A 13,789-nucleotide genomic window follows, 5' to 3' on the forward strand; every position below is an offset into this window, starting at 1 on the left:
GAAAAAAAAACCAAACAGATCAAGGCAAGACTTTCCCTAGCTTCAGTTATATTTGGATGCTGTCCTGATGTGGAAGGGGTCATGGAAGAGGGTGGGAAAGGGTAACACTACTCAGCAGCCGAGGCCCAGCCTCACCAAAGCACAGGTCACAGCAGGTGCTGGGAAGGAGCAAGGCAGAGGGCTGGTAACAACTTCCTTCCTTCCTCTCCACTTGCCACCGAATTGCCTACAGATCTAGTCCTTTGAAGAGTTCTCACTCTGTTTTTAACCCTTAAGAACCTCAAGTCTCAAAAAGAATCCAGCTTTGAGGAGCATATGGGATGATAAGTTTTATTTTAGGGGAAGGAAGGTGGGAATTATTCACTAAATATGAGTCTCCCATAACTTTAGCTTTGATAATTACCTCTCAGACCATTGCTTTCACTAATTTCTTTAACGACCAGCAATGAAGCAATCTAGAAAATTACCTGCTATATGCAGATAATTTCAAAATACCCACCTCAAATTCCCGCCGCTTTTCATAAATAGGAATGATCAGTTTGGAAACTTCAGAAATTGTTTCATAACGCTCTGCTTTCCACAGGCCATCTACACACTGCTCCAGCAGCTCCACCAGGACCTCCTACAAGAGCAACCAAATGGGTGATGTTAATAACAGTCAAAGTTAGAAAAGAAAGCCACTTTAACTTCAGATACTTTATTGGGTCCCAGGATAAGTAGCCACAGTTTAAGTTAAGAAGAAATTAAGTTTAAATCCTGGGTGTTCCCAGTCTTTCCAAAAGCATTCTAAATTTTAGGGGGGGGGGAAGAAAAAGTATGAATTATTTTTAAAAAGTTCATTAATTCTTAACAATCGTTAGCACAATAGCCAGCAAGTATGTCCTGGTTATTTAGCTACCTCCTCAGGAGAAGGCCAAAACTCTGGGAAAATACAGAGATGACAGCACTGGGAGTCAGAAGTGTATGTCTAAGAAACATGTCCAAACAACATGTGTGCAACAGCAGTGGGATGTGATGCTGAGGACCCTCAAGCTTAGTCTTGAGGAGTGGGCAGCTGGGCTGCAGGGCCACCTCGCTCAGCCACGTGTGGCCCACCCAATGTAGTTGTATAGCTACGGTGCAGAAGTAACTGTGAGACTTTATGACTCATGGGTGGATCTACCCACTTCCCCAGTGCCCTGCTATGGTTTCTGGATTGTTCTGCTAACATGCTGTCCTGCAGCACAGCCCTAACTCGAGGGCAACCTAAGTTGACTTGCATTCTATCCCTCCTTGGAAACACCACACCCAGCTGCACTGCCCTGTGCTGGCAGAATCAGGATTTGCATAACAGAGGAGGCAAAGGTTGTGGTGCAGCTTTTTCAGTCTCGATGCTCGAAAAGCCTTTCATAGGAATCAAGAACTTACACCAGTTTTGCCTTTCTGAATCATACACAGAAAATCCTTCAGTGCAGATTTCTCTTGGGAAATTGCAGTGGAACAGTCTTCTTTACAGATGCCAGTGCATGCTATAATTTATGTTAGAGCTCACATGAACAATGTCTAAAACTAAATCCTAACCAGCCATCAAATATCCTGTAGTCTATAGTACAGGACCTCACCTCACTGTAATGTACATCCATCATCCCACCATCTTCTTTCATTGCACCTTCTTCATCAATGTTGGGAGTGATTTTCCTGAAGGCAGTGCATCCACTGGGGAAGAGTTCTGCAGCAGACAAAACCAAATAGCCAACACTAAGTAGAGAATTTGGAGGGACTCCAAGTCTCCTAAGCAGGTTACTGAAGACTTTCCCAGCCAAGGCAGTGCATTTAACAAGGTTCTCTGCAGCCTTAACTTTTTGAAAAGTTAAGGGTCCTCTTCAACAATTAATCCCTTACATGAAAATATGAAATGGAGTCAATATATCAACTGTGGAACAGATATTTAGAAGAAAATCTGCAATGTGGTGTAACGTGAGAACACACGAGTCTGTCCTTCCTTCCTGTTTTGTGTTAAACCACAACACTCTCCTTTTTTTCTCATTGTTCTTTACATATGTGCATAGTTTGGCTACAGTCTCATTTCTTGACTGAATTTTGACTGCTTTATTCTATAGTTTTCTGTACTGCCTATAGCAGTACTTCTGATGAACATATTGACAATCAGTTTTCAACATGGGCTTCCCCTGTGAGCCCATTTCCTACTGTGAGATACAAGTGAACTTTTAAACAAAGGCACGATGTGTCAGTTCTTATTTCACTCAGCACCATGCCAATGTGGCTGCCTAAGTAGACCTGGTCAGCCTAGAAAATGCCTGAATATGAGCAATTGAATTCCTTTCTTAAAAAATACTCGTAATCTTCTAGTTTTATCCATTGCATTATTTATTTTCTTTTCTAGCTTGTCTCTAAAATAATCATTTACCAAATCGAGAGAAAATTATCTTTAAAAATATTTCAGTCCCCTGAAACCCCTTCACTGCATCATCCCCCTCCTTGTGCCTCCCAAAGAGCAGACACTTACTTTTCCTGTGCAGAAACTCTGCAACGAGGGCTGCTACGTGCACATAACACATGGCTGCCTGCAAAGAACAAAGGGACATTATTAAAATGTCATCTGAAAATCTGTCTTTGTTGCACACCGTGTTTCTAATCACATGAATTACCTCTGAAAAGTCTCCATTTTTCACGTGTATCTTTGCCATGCTGTCCAGCCATGTTTTCCGGAGCTCCGGGGTACTCGCGTAGGACTTGGCTAAGCTGTACTGGAGATCTATCAGCATTTCTGGATCCTTCTCGTGTTCTTTCATTTGAGCAGTAGCCATAAGCACCGTGCGGATTCTCTTTGTCAAATCTTTGACTTCAGAAGGAAAAGCAGTTGCCTGACACAAAACAAATCTAATTAGAAGATAATACAGAAAACACAGGCTTTGCGCCAAGGAAAGACTATCACTAACCTTTTAGCCAACACTCCATGTACTGCCAATCTGAGACAGCTGAGAACATGTGAGATAAGACTAATTAACTGTTCCTTTTTGAGCTCACGCTGCATACAGTGTACAGTGTTTCATACACAATTAGAGGCATTTCAGTTGTGGCACACACATGGCCAGTCTCTCCAGGTCATGTGCAGGATGCCAAGTTGGCTGTTCCCATAATACAGTGAGTCTGGTACTTTGGCATCCTGAGGAACTGGTCTGGGAGCAATACAGAAGTGCTCCATGCATGCAAATGTCCCTGGATGGGACCACAAACCATGCCTCCAGTATTTTGCATGTTATTCAACATCTGGCTTGTTAGGCTCTGATGTGGTCACTCTTCAATTCCTAAAGCACTGACAGCATCTGTAGAGCTCCCCACCACAGGAATGCAATAGAGAAAGAAACACAGGCTCGGATCTGGTTCCGTGCTCAGAGCAGGGCCATCACTGAGTAAAAGCAAGGCTTGCCCAGCCGAGTTTTATAATCTCCTACGACAGAAATCCCACTTTCTTTCTGAGCCCTGCTCCAGGGCTGTGCTTAGGAAATAACTTTAAGTAAAGCTGGAATTGTCCTTGCAGCAACATGCACATTTTTTCTTGTCCTGCACTCCACACCTCTGAGAAGAGCTTGACCTTGTCTCTATAACCTGCCTGCTGTGGAAAGCAGCAGTTAGGTCCCCCCTCGGCTTTCCCTCCTCCGTGATGAGCCTGGATTACATTCCCTTTCCTTAGGCTCCTGCTCCCTAGCTGTTGCTGTGGCTGTGCATAGCACCCCCTCCAGTGTGTTGAAATGACCCTTGCACTTAAACATAAACTGGGTATAATGATCATCTCGCAATGTAAATTATGAGCAGCAAAGTATGGCTCAGTGAAACCCTTATCAACATCTGTGCACAGAAAAGAACTGAGATTTTTACCAGGAATATCCTAACTATAAAGTTTTTTATCACAGTCAAACACCATCCCACTTTTAGGTCATAGGATAGTCCTGGAACTGTAAAGACTCTTCCCATTTTCCCCTATCCTACCTGGGCAGCTACTCTGTGTGCAGTGAAGGAAGCTGCAATTGCTCAGTGGGTTGAGTACAAACTACTAATCTTAGTGCAAGGACAGACAATAATTTTCTAAAGAAATACAACCAGCAATCTCCATAAGAGTGCTTTCTTAACATTACTGACACTCAGTTAATTAAAATTAATTCCTGCTAATTATGACCTTCAGGCAACAGAAGTATAAGACCCTCCCTTGTCATTTTTCTCAAAGCTGGAAGTTCCTGGAAAGTTCTTTGGACACCCTTGCAAGCAGCACACTGCAAAATATAACCTGAGCTCCCTCCCCTTGGTGTGAGGCCTCACGGACGGAGCATGACCTGCCTGAGCAGCTGGCCCTGCTGCTGTTGGCATAACACTTCAGTTCACTGAGCAAATGCAGCCCATTTTGAGCCTCTAAATTACAGTTCCAACCATTAGCCCTATCCTTAATCATGGCTTCCTGGAGTCTGTCCCCAGCCTTGCTGCTAGCACATGATGGGATGTAACACCTTCAACTCACCTTCATAGGCCTGTCGCTGTTTGCAAAGTTGTTAATGATGAGCAAAGAGTCCTGAAATCTTGTCCCACCGCTAAGTGCCACATCTGCTATCAACTGGCTCACTGCAATTATGATCTGTTGGGACAGAGTAGGGGCTTTATTTAAATGAGCCCTAACGAGTTTTATTATCACAGTTAATAAAATGTTCATAGGAAAACAACACATCCTTCCCACAATGTAAGCCTTGGTAAGCAGATGGTGTGCCTTTGCTGGCAGGTCTCCCAAGGACAAATACTCCCCAGAGGTCCAAACTGCTTTGCTGAACAGAACTATCCAACAATTGTAATACGAACTCCTGTTTGTATGTTAGCTACCTTCTTCTGTGATTCATTACGACCTGGAGGGTATTCATCTGTCCCACTAGGTTATCTAAATTTGCTTCAAAAAGTACCAATGTCAAAAAAGCAGCTCCAAGGAAATCCCTTTTCCTGACTCAAAGGCAGCTGTCCTTTCCACCCCATCCCAGTCAGCCTCTGGGGCAGAGATGTGTCTTCTGTCTGAGACTCTAAAAATTCAACAGCTTGGAGTACTTCACTGCAGTATATTTTACCCAAAGCTGCCTGGGCCAGTCACTGGAAAGGGGATTTTTGTCCATATGGCAACAGCAAGATCCTCTGCAGACATGAGGTGACAATTGCTATATCTATTCATTAAATCTGAGGCATGCTGCTCTCTAGCTTTTCTCAAGTCACTGACCTGAAGATGTGTTCTCAGGAATGTTCTCCTTTTGGTGAACTCAAAGTTATTTCTCATCAGGAGATACAGAAGAGCGGAGGCTTCGTTCCTTGTGGAGGACACCTTGGAAGTGCAACACTTCAGGATCTCATAGCAGAGGGCAGCACACATGTTCACCCTTCCCTTGAAAAATGCTGAGGGAAACTTCACAAGAAACATGCAAATATTAGAAAATACACCACTAAATGGCACCCACAGGGCTCAGATGGGCAGGAACACAGGGCAACACACTGAGCCTGGTCAGCCTCAGTAAAACTTCTGCCAGTATTCTGAGCCTGAAAGTATTCGGGGGAATGAATTTGAGGCCTGTTTTTAACTACGTTTCCTAGAGCAATGTGAACTTTGCTGTCAGACTTCTTGGGGATGTGCTTGCGTACGTCCATCTAACCCACCTGCTGATACTATTTGGGTTTTTGGAAAATGCTCACCAAATTGGATAGAAGTGTTATGTTCTTACAAAATCCATAAACACCAGTAGTGGGGCAGAGAGGAGAGGTCCCATTGACATTCCCACCAAAGGCTGCTGTATGGAACATCAGAAAATCCATCAGAACCCACCCAGGAGTCCAACCTCTCCGGGAAACATGATGTGTGATGCTTGCACAGCTACTTCCACCCCTCAGAAAAGTCTAAAATCATGCCTGTGCACCCTTGGGAATGCAAACAAGAGACTGGTTTGTCCCTGAGAGCCTAAAATACAGTGACCTGCCCTGTCCCCCCAGATGGAGCCTGCCCCAGGAAGCAGCAGGACCAAGCCAAACCACAGTGTGAGCTCCCTCAGTCAGCAGCAGGGTAAAGAGACCTGCAGCAGGGGGAAGGGAAGCAGATGGGGAAGACCCTGGTGGCACATCTGTGCCCTCACCAAACTCCTGCTGCTGAGCACAGCTGTGGGGGCAAGCTCAGCCATGTCTGGAAAGCAGATGGATGCAGTGGGTCAGTGGGCAGCAGCCTCCAGGGCTCCTGGAGCTGGGGATGCCAGTGAGTGTCCCACTGGCTGCGGTCATGAGTGGTGGCTGGAGGGGAGGGAGCACCACACTCAGCTTCCTTCCACCCCAGCCACAGTGGTCTGGGTGCAGGGAAGCAGAACAAGGAAGGGTTTTGTGCTGGCACGCAGCCGCCTCTGCAGGGACCTGCTGGAGAGGGGTGATGCCAGCACTTCCTCAAGGCAGTGGAGGCTGTTTGGGCATTGCACAGCAACACTCTGCTCCTTCTGCACTCTGCTCCTTCCTGCTGCAGCTGGCAATGAGCCCCAAGGAATTTCCTGGCACAAAGAGGCAACTGTGGCTTTCCCTGTTCAGAGGAGTGACGTGTTCAGTTTGCTCAAGAGCCAGTGGTGCTCATGGGGCACTTCTATCTGCCCCAGTACCTTCTGCCCATGGGAGATGACAGTAAATGCTGTCAGAGTATTCACTCACACCCTCCAGTTAGAGCCTGGAGTTGTTACTGTGGCCCTCTACTCCTTGCATTAGGTATATATGTTCCAGGAAAGCTTGTAGGGTACTGCCATGGCCACCATCATGGCATACTGGTGACAGGGTCTCAAAACGGGAATGTAGGAGCTGTGGCTGGCAAGACTACTGTTAGGATCACACATACACACACACAGAGGTTAAAAACCAGAATGAAGACATGAAATACTTGGATGTTCACCGCCTCTAGCCAAAAACATATTCAGAAGAAAAATGGGAGAAAGAAAAGAGGCAAATAAATATCATAGTAAGGCAGGGCCACGAGGATCTTGTGTGCATTCAGCAAAGGAGCTCCTAAGGAACTGCTGCTCATTGTAATGCAGTCCTTCCCCCACAGCGAGATGGGGTCATGCTCAGCACTGGGTTTAGCCCACAGTTGGCCACAGCAGTGGTTCCTGGTGCCAGGTTCAGGGCAGCAGACCCATGGGTGTATCCCTGCTGGAGATTTGGCCAGGTGTTGCCTGTGGTTCTCCTGGCCAGAGAACACACTGGAAAGAGCATGAAATGGCCCATGTGTGATGACTGTGAACACTGGAGGAGCCCATTTCTGATCCAGCCCTAATATGATGGACCAGAGCAGGAGTCAACACAGCAACCAGCTCCCAGAGAGGTCTCAGCACAAAAGGGATGTGAGGGCAGGACAGCCACAGTGGCAGGCAAGACATGGGGTTTCCATGATTCACATCCATGTGTCTGAGCTGCTCTTTAAGGCAGATCCCTCCTCTGTGCATGTTTTCCTTTATAACCTTTAATTTAAAACCATTCCTAAGCATGTGTGTATATATTTATCTGTAAATGATGCTCTGAACAGAAGGAATCAGTTGTTAAGAAAACCTAGAGTATGAAACCAGAACGGTCTAGTTTTGGTGGTTCTTCCCAGCTGGTAAAACAGTCAGCTTTCTTCCTGCATTCCCAGCACACATGCATGCAAGCGAGATTCATTTTAAAACCAAAACTAAAGATGCAAACAATTATAGAATGTCTTTGTTCTTTGCTTTCTTGCAACATCTCTTACTTATTTTTTTTAAGGTCTTTTCCCTATCCAGTAACCAGATGTAATGCAGAAAGAAAGCTATTTTTAAGACAGATTTTGGGATGTGGAATAAATTTCATAAGGTTTTTCCCCTCCAGTAACCATTTGCTGTGACCCCAGATAAGAGGGGGATTTTCTTCATTGTAATTATAGCTACCATAGAAGGCCATAAAAATGACAAATTGTCCTTTCTAACCCTGTCAAAGGCACAACTCACTCTTGCTTTTCTTGGAGTTACAAAGCAGCATTCGTACTTCAAAACAAACTTGCAGGAACACATTCTATCGTTGCACTTGTCATGAAGTGCAGTGATGACCCACCCTTCCCCCCACACCACTTTAGCCCTTAAAAGAACCCTTGAGAGGACTTAGAAGGAAGTTTGGGACTTGTGTGGTTATGGAGTTGGCAAAGAAAACACTTCCTTATAGATACTATCTGCTGGGCTCATATCTTGCTCTTACAGAAGCAACCCGTGTCCTGTTATAGGGGAAATGTGAGAAATTAGCTGAAATCAATCTTTCATATCTTTAAAGACCCATGATGCCAAATTGAGCATGGATTCAGGCTGGCATAAATCCAAGGAAACAATCCCACTCCCATCCTTGCAGTAGCCAAGCATGCAGCCTGCCTTGCTGTCATCAGCATTTTGGAAAGCAAGTGTGGAACCCCTGAGGGCCTCCAGGCTTTGAAGGATGACAGTGAGATCAAATTGAACAGGTGTGCAGGTTTGGCTTCACATTTAAAAAAAACTCCCAGAAAATGCGCCGGGAAGGCAAGGAATGTCTCTTATTTGCTATAGGCACAGAACAAATATTTCTGGCTAAACAAACTTTTGACTATTAAGAGGAAAGGTGGGGTGTGTGCAGATCTGCATCAGGATGGACCTCGAGGCTACAGAGATCACAGGCACACAGAAAACTCAACAGAAAGGTAGAGCAGTAAACATGCACTGGACCCTGCAGAAAAACTCAGCGATTCCTGCCACTGCCAGTTGCCAACTAGCAGGCTTTAAGAAACCCCATGGAAAAACACCTTGCAGAAGACCACAATGTCTGGAGCCAGACAGGGAGCCAGCAAGTCTGCATTTCTGCTTCTCACATGTTTGCTTAGCACAAGCCAATATTCAGCCCTAGACTCATACTAGCTCTCAGCTTTGCTGTGGGGTTATAGTAAAACATACATAGCACAGACTTTTTCCACCTCTGAAAAACAGTTTAGCAGTCTCTTTATTTAATCAGACTTTGGTCAGCACCTAGTGCAAAGAGCTCCTTTGGAAGTTACCATTTGCTGCTTCTCACTCACATACTGTGCTCTGCCTGGCTGCAATGGATTTTCCTCATTAATGAAGTGTTGTGTCCACGGGATTTGAGAGGTTTTAATTAACTTTGCATTCGTGATAACTGTGCAGCTTGGAAGGAATGGCGTTCACAGGTATATTGGGTCTTGAAGACGTACTTATGAGAGGTGGCAGGTTTTGACAAGCACAAAGGGAAATGTCATCACTCACTGCTTTTTTCATAGCATCAGTCACTGCTCTTTCATAGTTTGCTGTGGCTTTGTCACTGCTTGAGCGTGGGGGATTAAACAGCTTCACTGCCTACCAGGGCTCAGAAAAGCACAGAAAGAGGTTCAGCAAGTACTAACTTCTTTTGAATGCAGTGGGTGAGGAGCTGCCTGTCAGAGCAAGTATTATTCAAGCAATAGCACTGTCAGCATAGTTAGTTTGGGGCAAAGACTCAAGCACCAGCTTTTGGTTGAACAGAGGCTAATCTTTGTAAACAAGGCAAGTGAGGGAACTCCTCATGATTTCTCCTTTTGCTTCCTGATATCCACCAAATAATAAATAACTGGAGGACTTCACTGACTTAAAAAACAGCCCAGGTTAACTGGTTTTCTAAAACACTTCTCCAAAATATTAGGAGTTTAAGCCTACTGGCCTTTTCTGCCGTACCTATAAGTTCTCCTACACCCTTATTGTCATGTATTACATACCTTGCTAATGAAAGCTCTCAGAGAGGCAAACACATGCTTAAGAGCTGCTTCTGACTGCCCGTTTTTGAGAAAAGCCAGATGAATATCAAAAACCTTCTTCATAAGTGGATTGTGGCCATCGTTGCTTAAAAGCTGGGTCTGTAAAGCAATGAGAGAATTTACTTCTTAGAAATGTTATGCCTGAAGCTGGAAATAACAGAGATAATTTTGCATAATTAATCACATCAATTCTTAAGCCAGATAAGGAACAGGGCCCTCAGTAAAAGTACAATCAATAAAATATGACAATCACTACAAACCTACAGTAGTTAGTCAGAGGTTATTTTTATAGCAGAGAATAAAACAAAAATATTTTATCACTTCTGCATCACTAATTCCAAAACCTAAGTCAATAGCCTGTACAACTTTCACTGATTGCCTAGTTATTTTAAATAAAACATGCTGTTAACAACATAACTATCACATTGGTTTTTTCCATTTCTTTTTATTTGCCTTGAAAATTGTTTCATTTGCAGCCCAAAAGAGAGAGAGAAAAAAAAAAGACTATCACATCTTTTCACTGGGTAGATTCATAGCTGTAGGAAACCAGTACACTTCCCTTGTTCCCTCCAAATTTTGGAAGTTTGCATCATCTGGAGATACGGTAAAATGGAGCTACTTGTCTTTTGACACTTTGTACACACCTTTGTCACAGTTTAGGATCCAGACTTTTAAACTGAGCTCATTTGCTCGGCAGCAAGAGCAGCACCAGCCCTGTTGCTGCAGCACAGAGCCCACTCCTGTGCAGGAACACCCTGTGACCATAAAAGTGAAGCAGAAGCCCATTAAAGCGGAAGGGAATCCAGTCTGTCCTGTGGTTTGAAAATCACATTGTTTTGCAGTTCAGCCATATTCAAAAAGAGGCAATTGAGAAAGTCAAGCAAGTTTTAACCCTTGCATCACTGAAATCCTTTTGCTGCTACCAAACTTCTAAGGAGTAATTTAATGTATACACCAGGATGGTTTTTTGGCTCTGCAACAGAAGCAGAGGCTATGAAGCACTTCTCTTCATGTTGTTCAATTCATCTAAAAAGGAAATCTTTATCGTGCTTGCTCTGAAATCCAGAGTTGCTCTTGTGACATTATGCAGACACATTGCTACATGCAGGATTCCTCTGACTACATTTCGGGAAGAGCACTTCTGGAACAGTATTTTGCTGCCAGTCTGGGGTTCTCTTCACCACAGAGGCTTTGGTTTTTGTAGATGGCAATGACTGACAGGAGCGGGAATCATCATATGAAGGATGATTCATATGGTGGTACTGGTCCTGTCTGCTCTGGTAGCCACAGCAGGAATGCCTCAGCCCCAGAGACATTAACGTGTAGAGATTCAAAGAAATTTGGGACTTGCTTCTAGGAATTCATGGCAGAAAAGAGTGACCATTTTAAAAATGCTGAATCTTCATTTCCCTTTCCTCTAGTCCTCCTTTCTACATGATGTACATTTCCTCTTATTCTATTTTTGTAATGTTTACAGTCATGGTATAACATCTTGCAGTTTTGAAGAAACAGCAAGATTGCATAAGGGCATAATTACTCTAAGACCCTGTGAAACACTCAGTGTTTGAAAAATAAACAAGATGCAAATGATTTGCTTTTGTAAAGCCTTCCATATTCTTCCACTCTAGGAGAAGGGATCACCAAAATCCACACAAAATCAGAAATACAGCACACTTTTCTACAACATTTTTGATTTCAGTGCTGACCTTGAAACTCTGAGTGAAAAAAGAGATGGTGTCCAGGACTGTCAGGCACACTTCGGTGGCAATATTGCCCTCCAGTAACGCCTGGTGCACAATATCTGCTTCTGAGGTGCCTGCATCTGTGGGCAAAGAGAAAATCAGGAGGAAACAGTGTTCAACACTCCAACTCCCACAAGATCTAAATGCGGATATAGACAAGGTTCTCCCCTTGCACTTCACTGGGTTTGGGAGATAAAGCAAGAACAGTAAGATGCAGAATTTGCCAGCTCCATTCAGAGAAGCTGCCTCAGCCTGATGCCAAGAGAGAAAACCAGTATCAGTATTACCCCTTAATATCACTGTCTTTAAAGCCAGACAGACAATGAGCTGTCCAAGTTGTCTCCACGAAGGAGAAATGGCAAAGTGCTTCAATGGGACAAAATTCACCCACATGGAACAGCTGAGAGCAGATTCCAGCACAGGTCTGTGCAGGGCAGCTCTCCTGCCTGCCCTGCTCACTACCCAAACCAAGGTGTTCCCTGCACACACACTCACCCAAGAAGCTGAGCCAAGATAGGCAAGAGGAAAAAGTCACACAAGTCCTAAGTTCCAGCAGTGATTTTTAGGGGATTGGCTTAAACATCACCCCCACCCAATTAGGAACGTTGCAGGGAGGAATGGTGACCACTGTAACTCCATAGAGTTTGAGTATCCTGAAGCAACAAGCAGCAAGTGGAAAACGGCTGCATGGAGTTTTCATCAGGCTAACACTCCACAGACCCATCCCACCCTGCTGTACGTACTGTGGTTGAGTGTGAAGGAAGTCTCCAAGCTGCCCAGGTGCTGGAGCCGCACCCCGGCTCTGCTGCGGAGAGCTGGCATTGTCTGGGATTTCCTATCTGCTGCCGTGTGCTTGGATAACCAGGCATCATGCACCCTGCAAGGGGAAGCAAACACTGCGGGTTTGGACCAACAGCAGCGGCCACACCACTATAGGATTATGTGAGGCACCAGGACGGAGACCTCCTCCCTCCAACACACTGATCTGGTTTATCCTGGACAATCCCAGTGGGACTGACCAGGCTAGGATGATCTTGCCTGCTCCAGACAGCCCTAGAGCTACTGCAAGAGCAGTGCTGCTGCTCAGGAAGCAGGGAGGGAGCCGTGACTCGTGTCTCACCTGCAGCCAGCTGGGGGGGACACTGCCAACCTGCGCTCGCCTGGGCCTGGGGATCGCATGCAGGAGCTGGAGGGGAGGGAAGGGGCAGGGTGCTGAGATGCAGGGCCCCTGCTCACAGCACAGTGCTGAGCAGAGCCCCGGCCCCACGGGCTTCCTGCCAGCTGGGGTTTGCCCAGCGTGGGCGTGCATGCGCCCTTCCTGCCTCAGCTGTGGCAGGGAGCACCGGGACAGCACCCACACTCTGGCACCTGATGGAGGAAGGCAGTACCTGGCAATATTCCTCTTGCCCACGTATCTGAAGTGAAATAAACACACCCTAGGAAGAAAGCGAAATACGTATCTGTTAGAGATCCTGCAGATCAGGAATGATCCAGAACATTGTTCTGGCCTGCAGACACACTCCTCTGTGCATGAGGGTTTGGGTCTGTATTTACAAGTCACTTGACCTCACACCCATGGCTTCCAAACCCTGTGGCACAGCCCTGTCTTCTCATCCATCTGTTCCACCAAACCCACTGCAATGTGGAGGCTGTGCTGTGAGCCCTGCTTGTTCACACATGGTGGGACATAGCCCAGGCTGAGCACAGGGCACTGTGCTCCCTCGATATACAATTGTTTCTCCTCAGAGGGAGGAAGAGCATTTCATTACAACTGAACAGACACCACTAGTGTTGCACAGGGCAGTGAGTGCACTGTGGTCTCCTCCTTCGCCAGTACCGACCACATGAAGGTGCAGTGTTTGAGTAGCCACCTCATGATACTCACTCCAGAAGCACAAGGACATTGATCAGCTCCTGGGGGGAGAATTTGTTCCAATATGCTAAAAGAGTATCTGAAAGAAAAAGAAAAGCAGTGCACTGAGATTTAAAATCTCAAAGAGGGACCTTACAGACCAAAACTGCCAGTGATGGTCCCTTGTGCTTCTGGCTGCCCCCAGTGAGCAGGAGTCACCAACCTTCAGAGATCATCTTCACAATGTAGAGGTAGCACATCAGAAGCGTCCGGATCTCAAACTGGTCCAGCCGGCTGCAGTGTGACACACTGCTCCTCATGGAACTTCTGCGGGCCTGTTGGGACACAGATGTGACATGGAGGACCACGGCCCTG

The 13,789-nt window shown here is 45.6% G+C and overlaps 1 protein-coding gene across 4 annotated transcripts in view; it reads right to left on the minus strand.

The window, feature by feature from the left end:
• DOCK11 (dedicator of cytokinesis 11) overlaps positions 1-13,789 on the minus strand; it is a 79,555-nt gene that overhangs the window by 10,900 nt on the left and 54,866 nt on the right. For 2 of the 4 annotated variants that reach the window (XM_051783813.1, XM_051783803.1), the window contains 13 exons: positions 13,638-13,749; positions 13,448-13,514; positions 12,951-12,998; positions 12,683-12,748; positions 12,306-12,439; positions 11,527-11,642; positions 9,782-9,919; positions 5,249-5,431; positions 4,514-4,627; positions 2,649-2,864; positions 2,507-2,564; positions 1,602-1,708; positions 500-622 (listed from right to left, as the gene is read on the minus strand). In XM_051783813.1, the coding sequence (XP_051639773.1) occupies positions 500-622; positions 1,602-1,708; positions 2,507-2,564; positions 2,649-2,864; positions 4,514-4,627; positions 5,249-5,431; positions 9,782-9,919; positions 11,527-11,642; positions 12,306-12,439; positions 12,683-12,748; positions 12,951-12,998; positions 13,448-13,514; positions 13,638-13,749 (1,482 nt within the window). The remainder of the gene's footprint in view (positions 1-499; positions 623-1,601; positions 1,709-2,506; positions 2,565-2,648; positions 2,865-4,513; positions 4,628-5,248; positions 5,432-9,781; positions 9,920-11,526; positions 11,643-12,305; positions 12,440-12,682; positions 12,749-12,950; positions 12,999-13,447; positions 13,515-13,637; positions 13,750-13,789) is intronic. The other 2 variants (XM_051783823.1, XM_051783832.1) reach the window with 1 other exon arrangement.

The sequence above is a fragment of the Manacus candei genome, unplaced genomic scaffold, assembly GCF_025592945.1.
Source record: "Manacus candei isolate 608988 ecotype Guabito, Panama unplaced genomic scaffold, ASM2559294v1 h1tg000003l, whole genome shotgun sequence".
NCBI classification, from domain to species: domain Eukaryota; kingdom Metazoa; phylum Chordata; class Aves; order Passeriformes; family Pipridae; genus Manacus; species Manacus candei.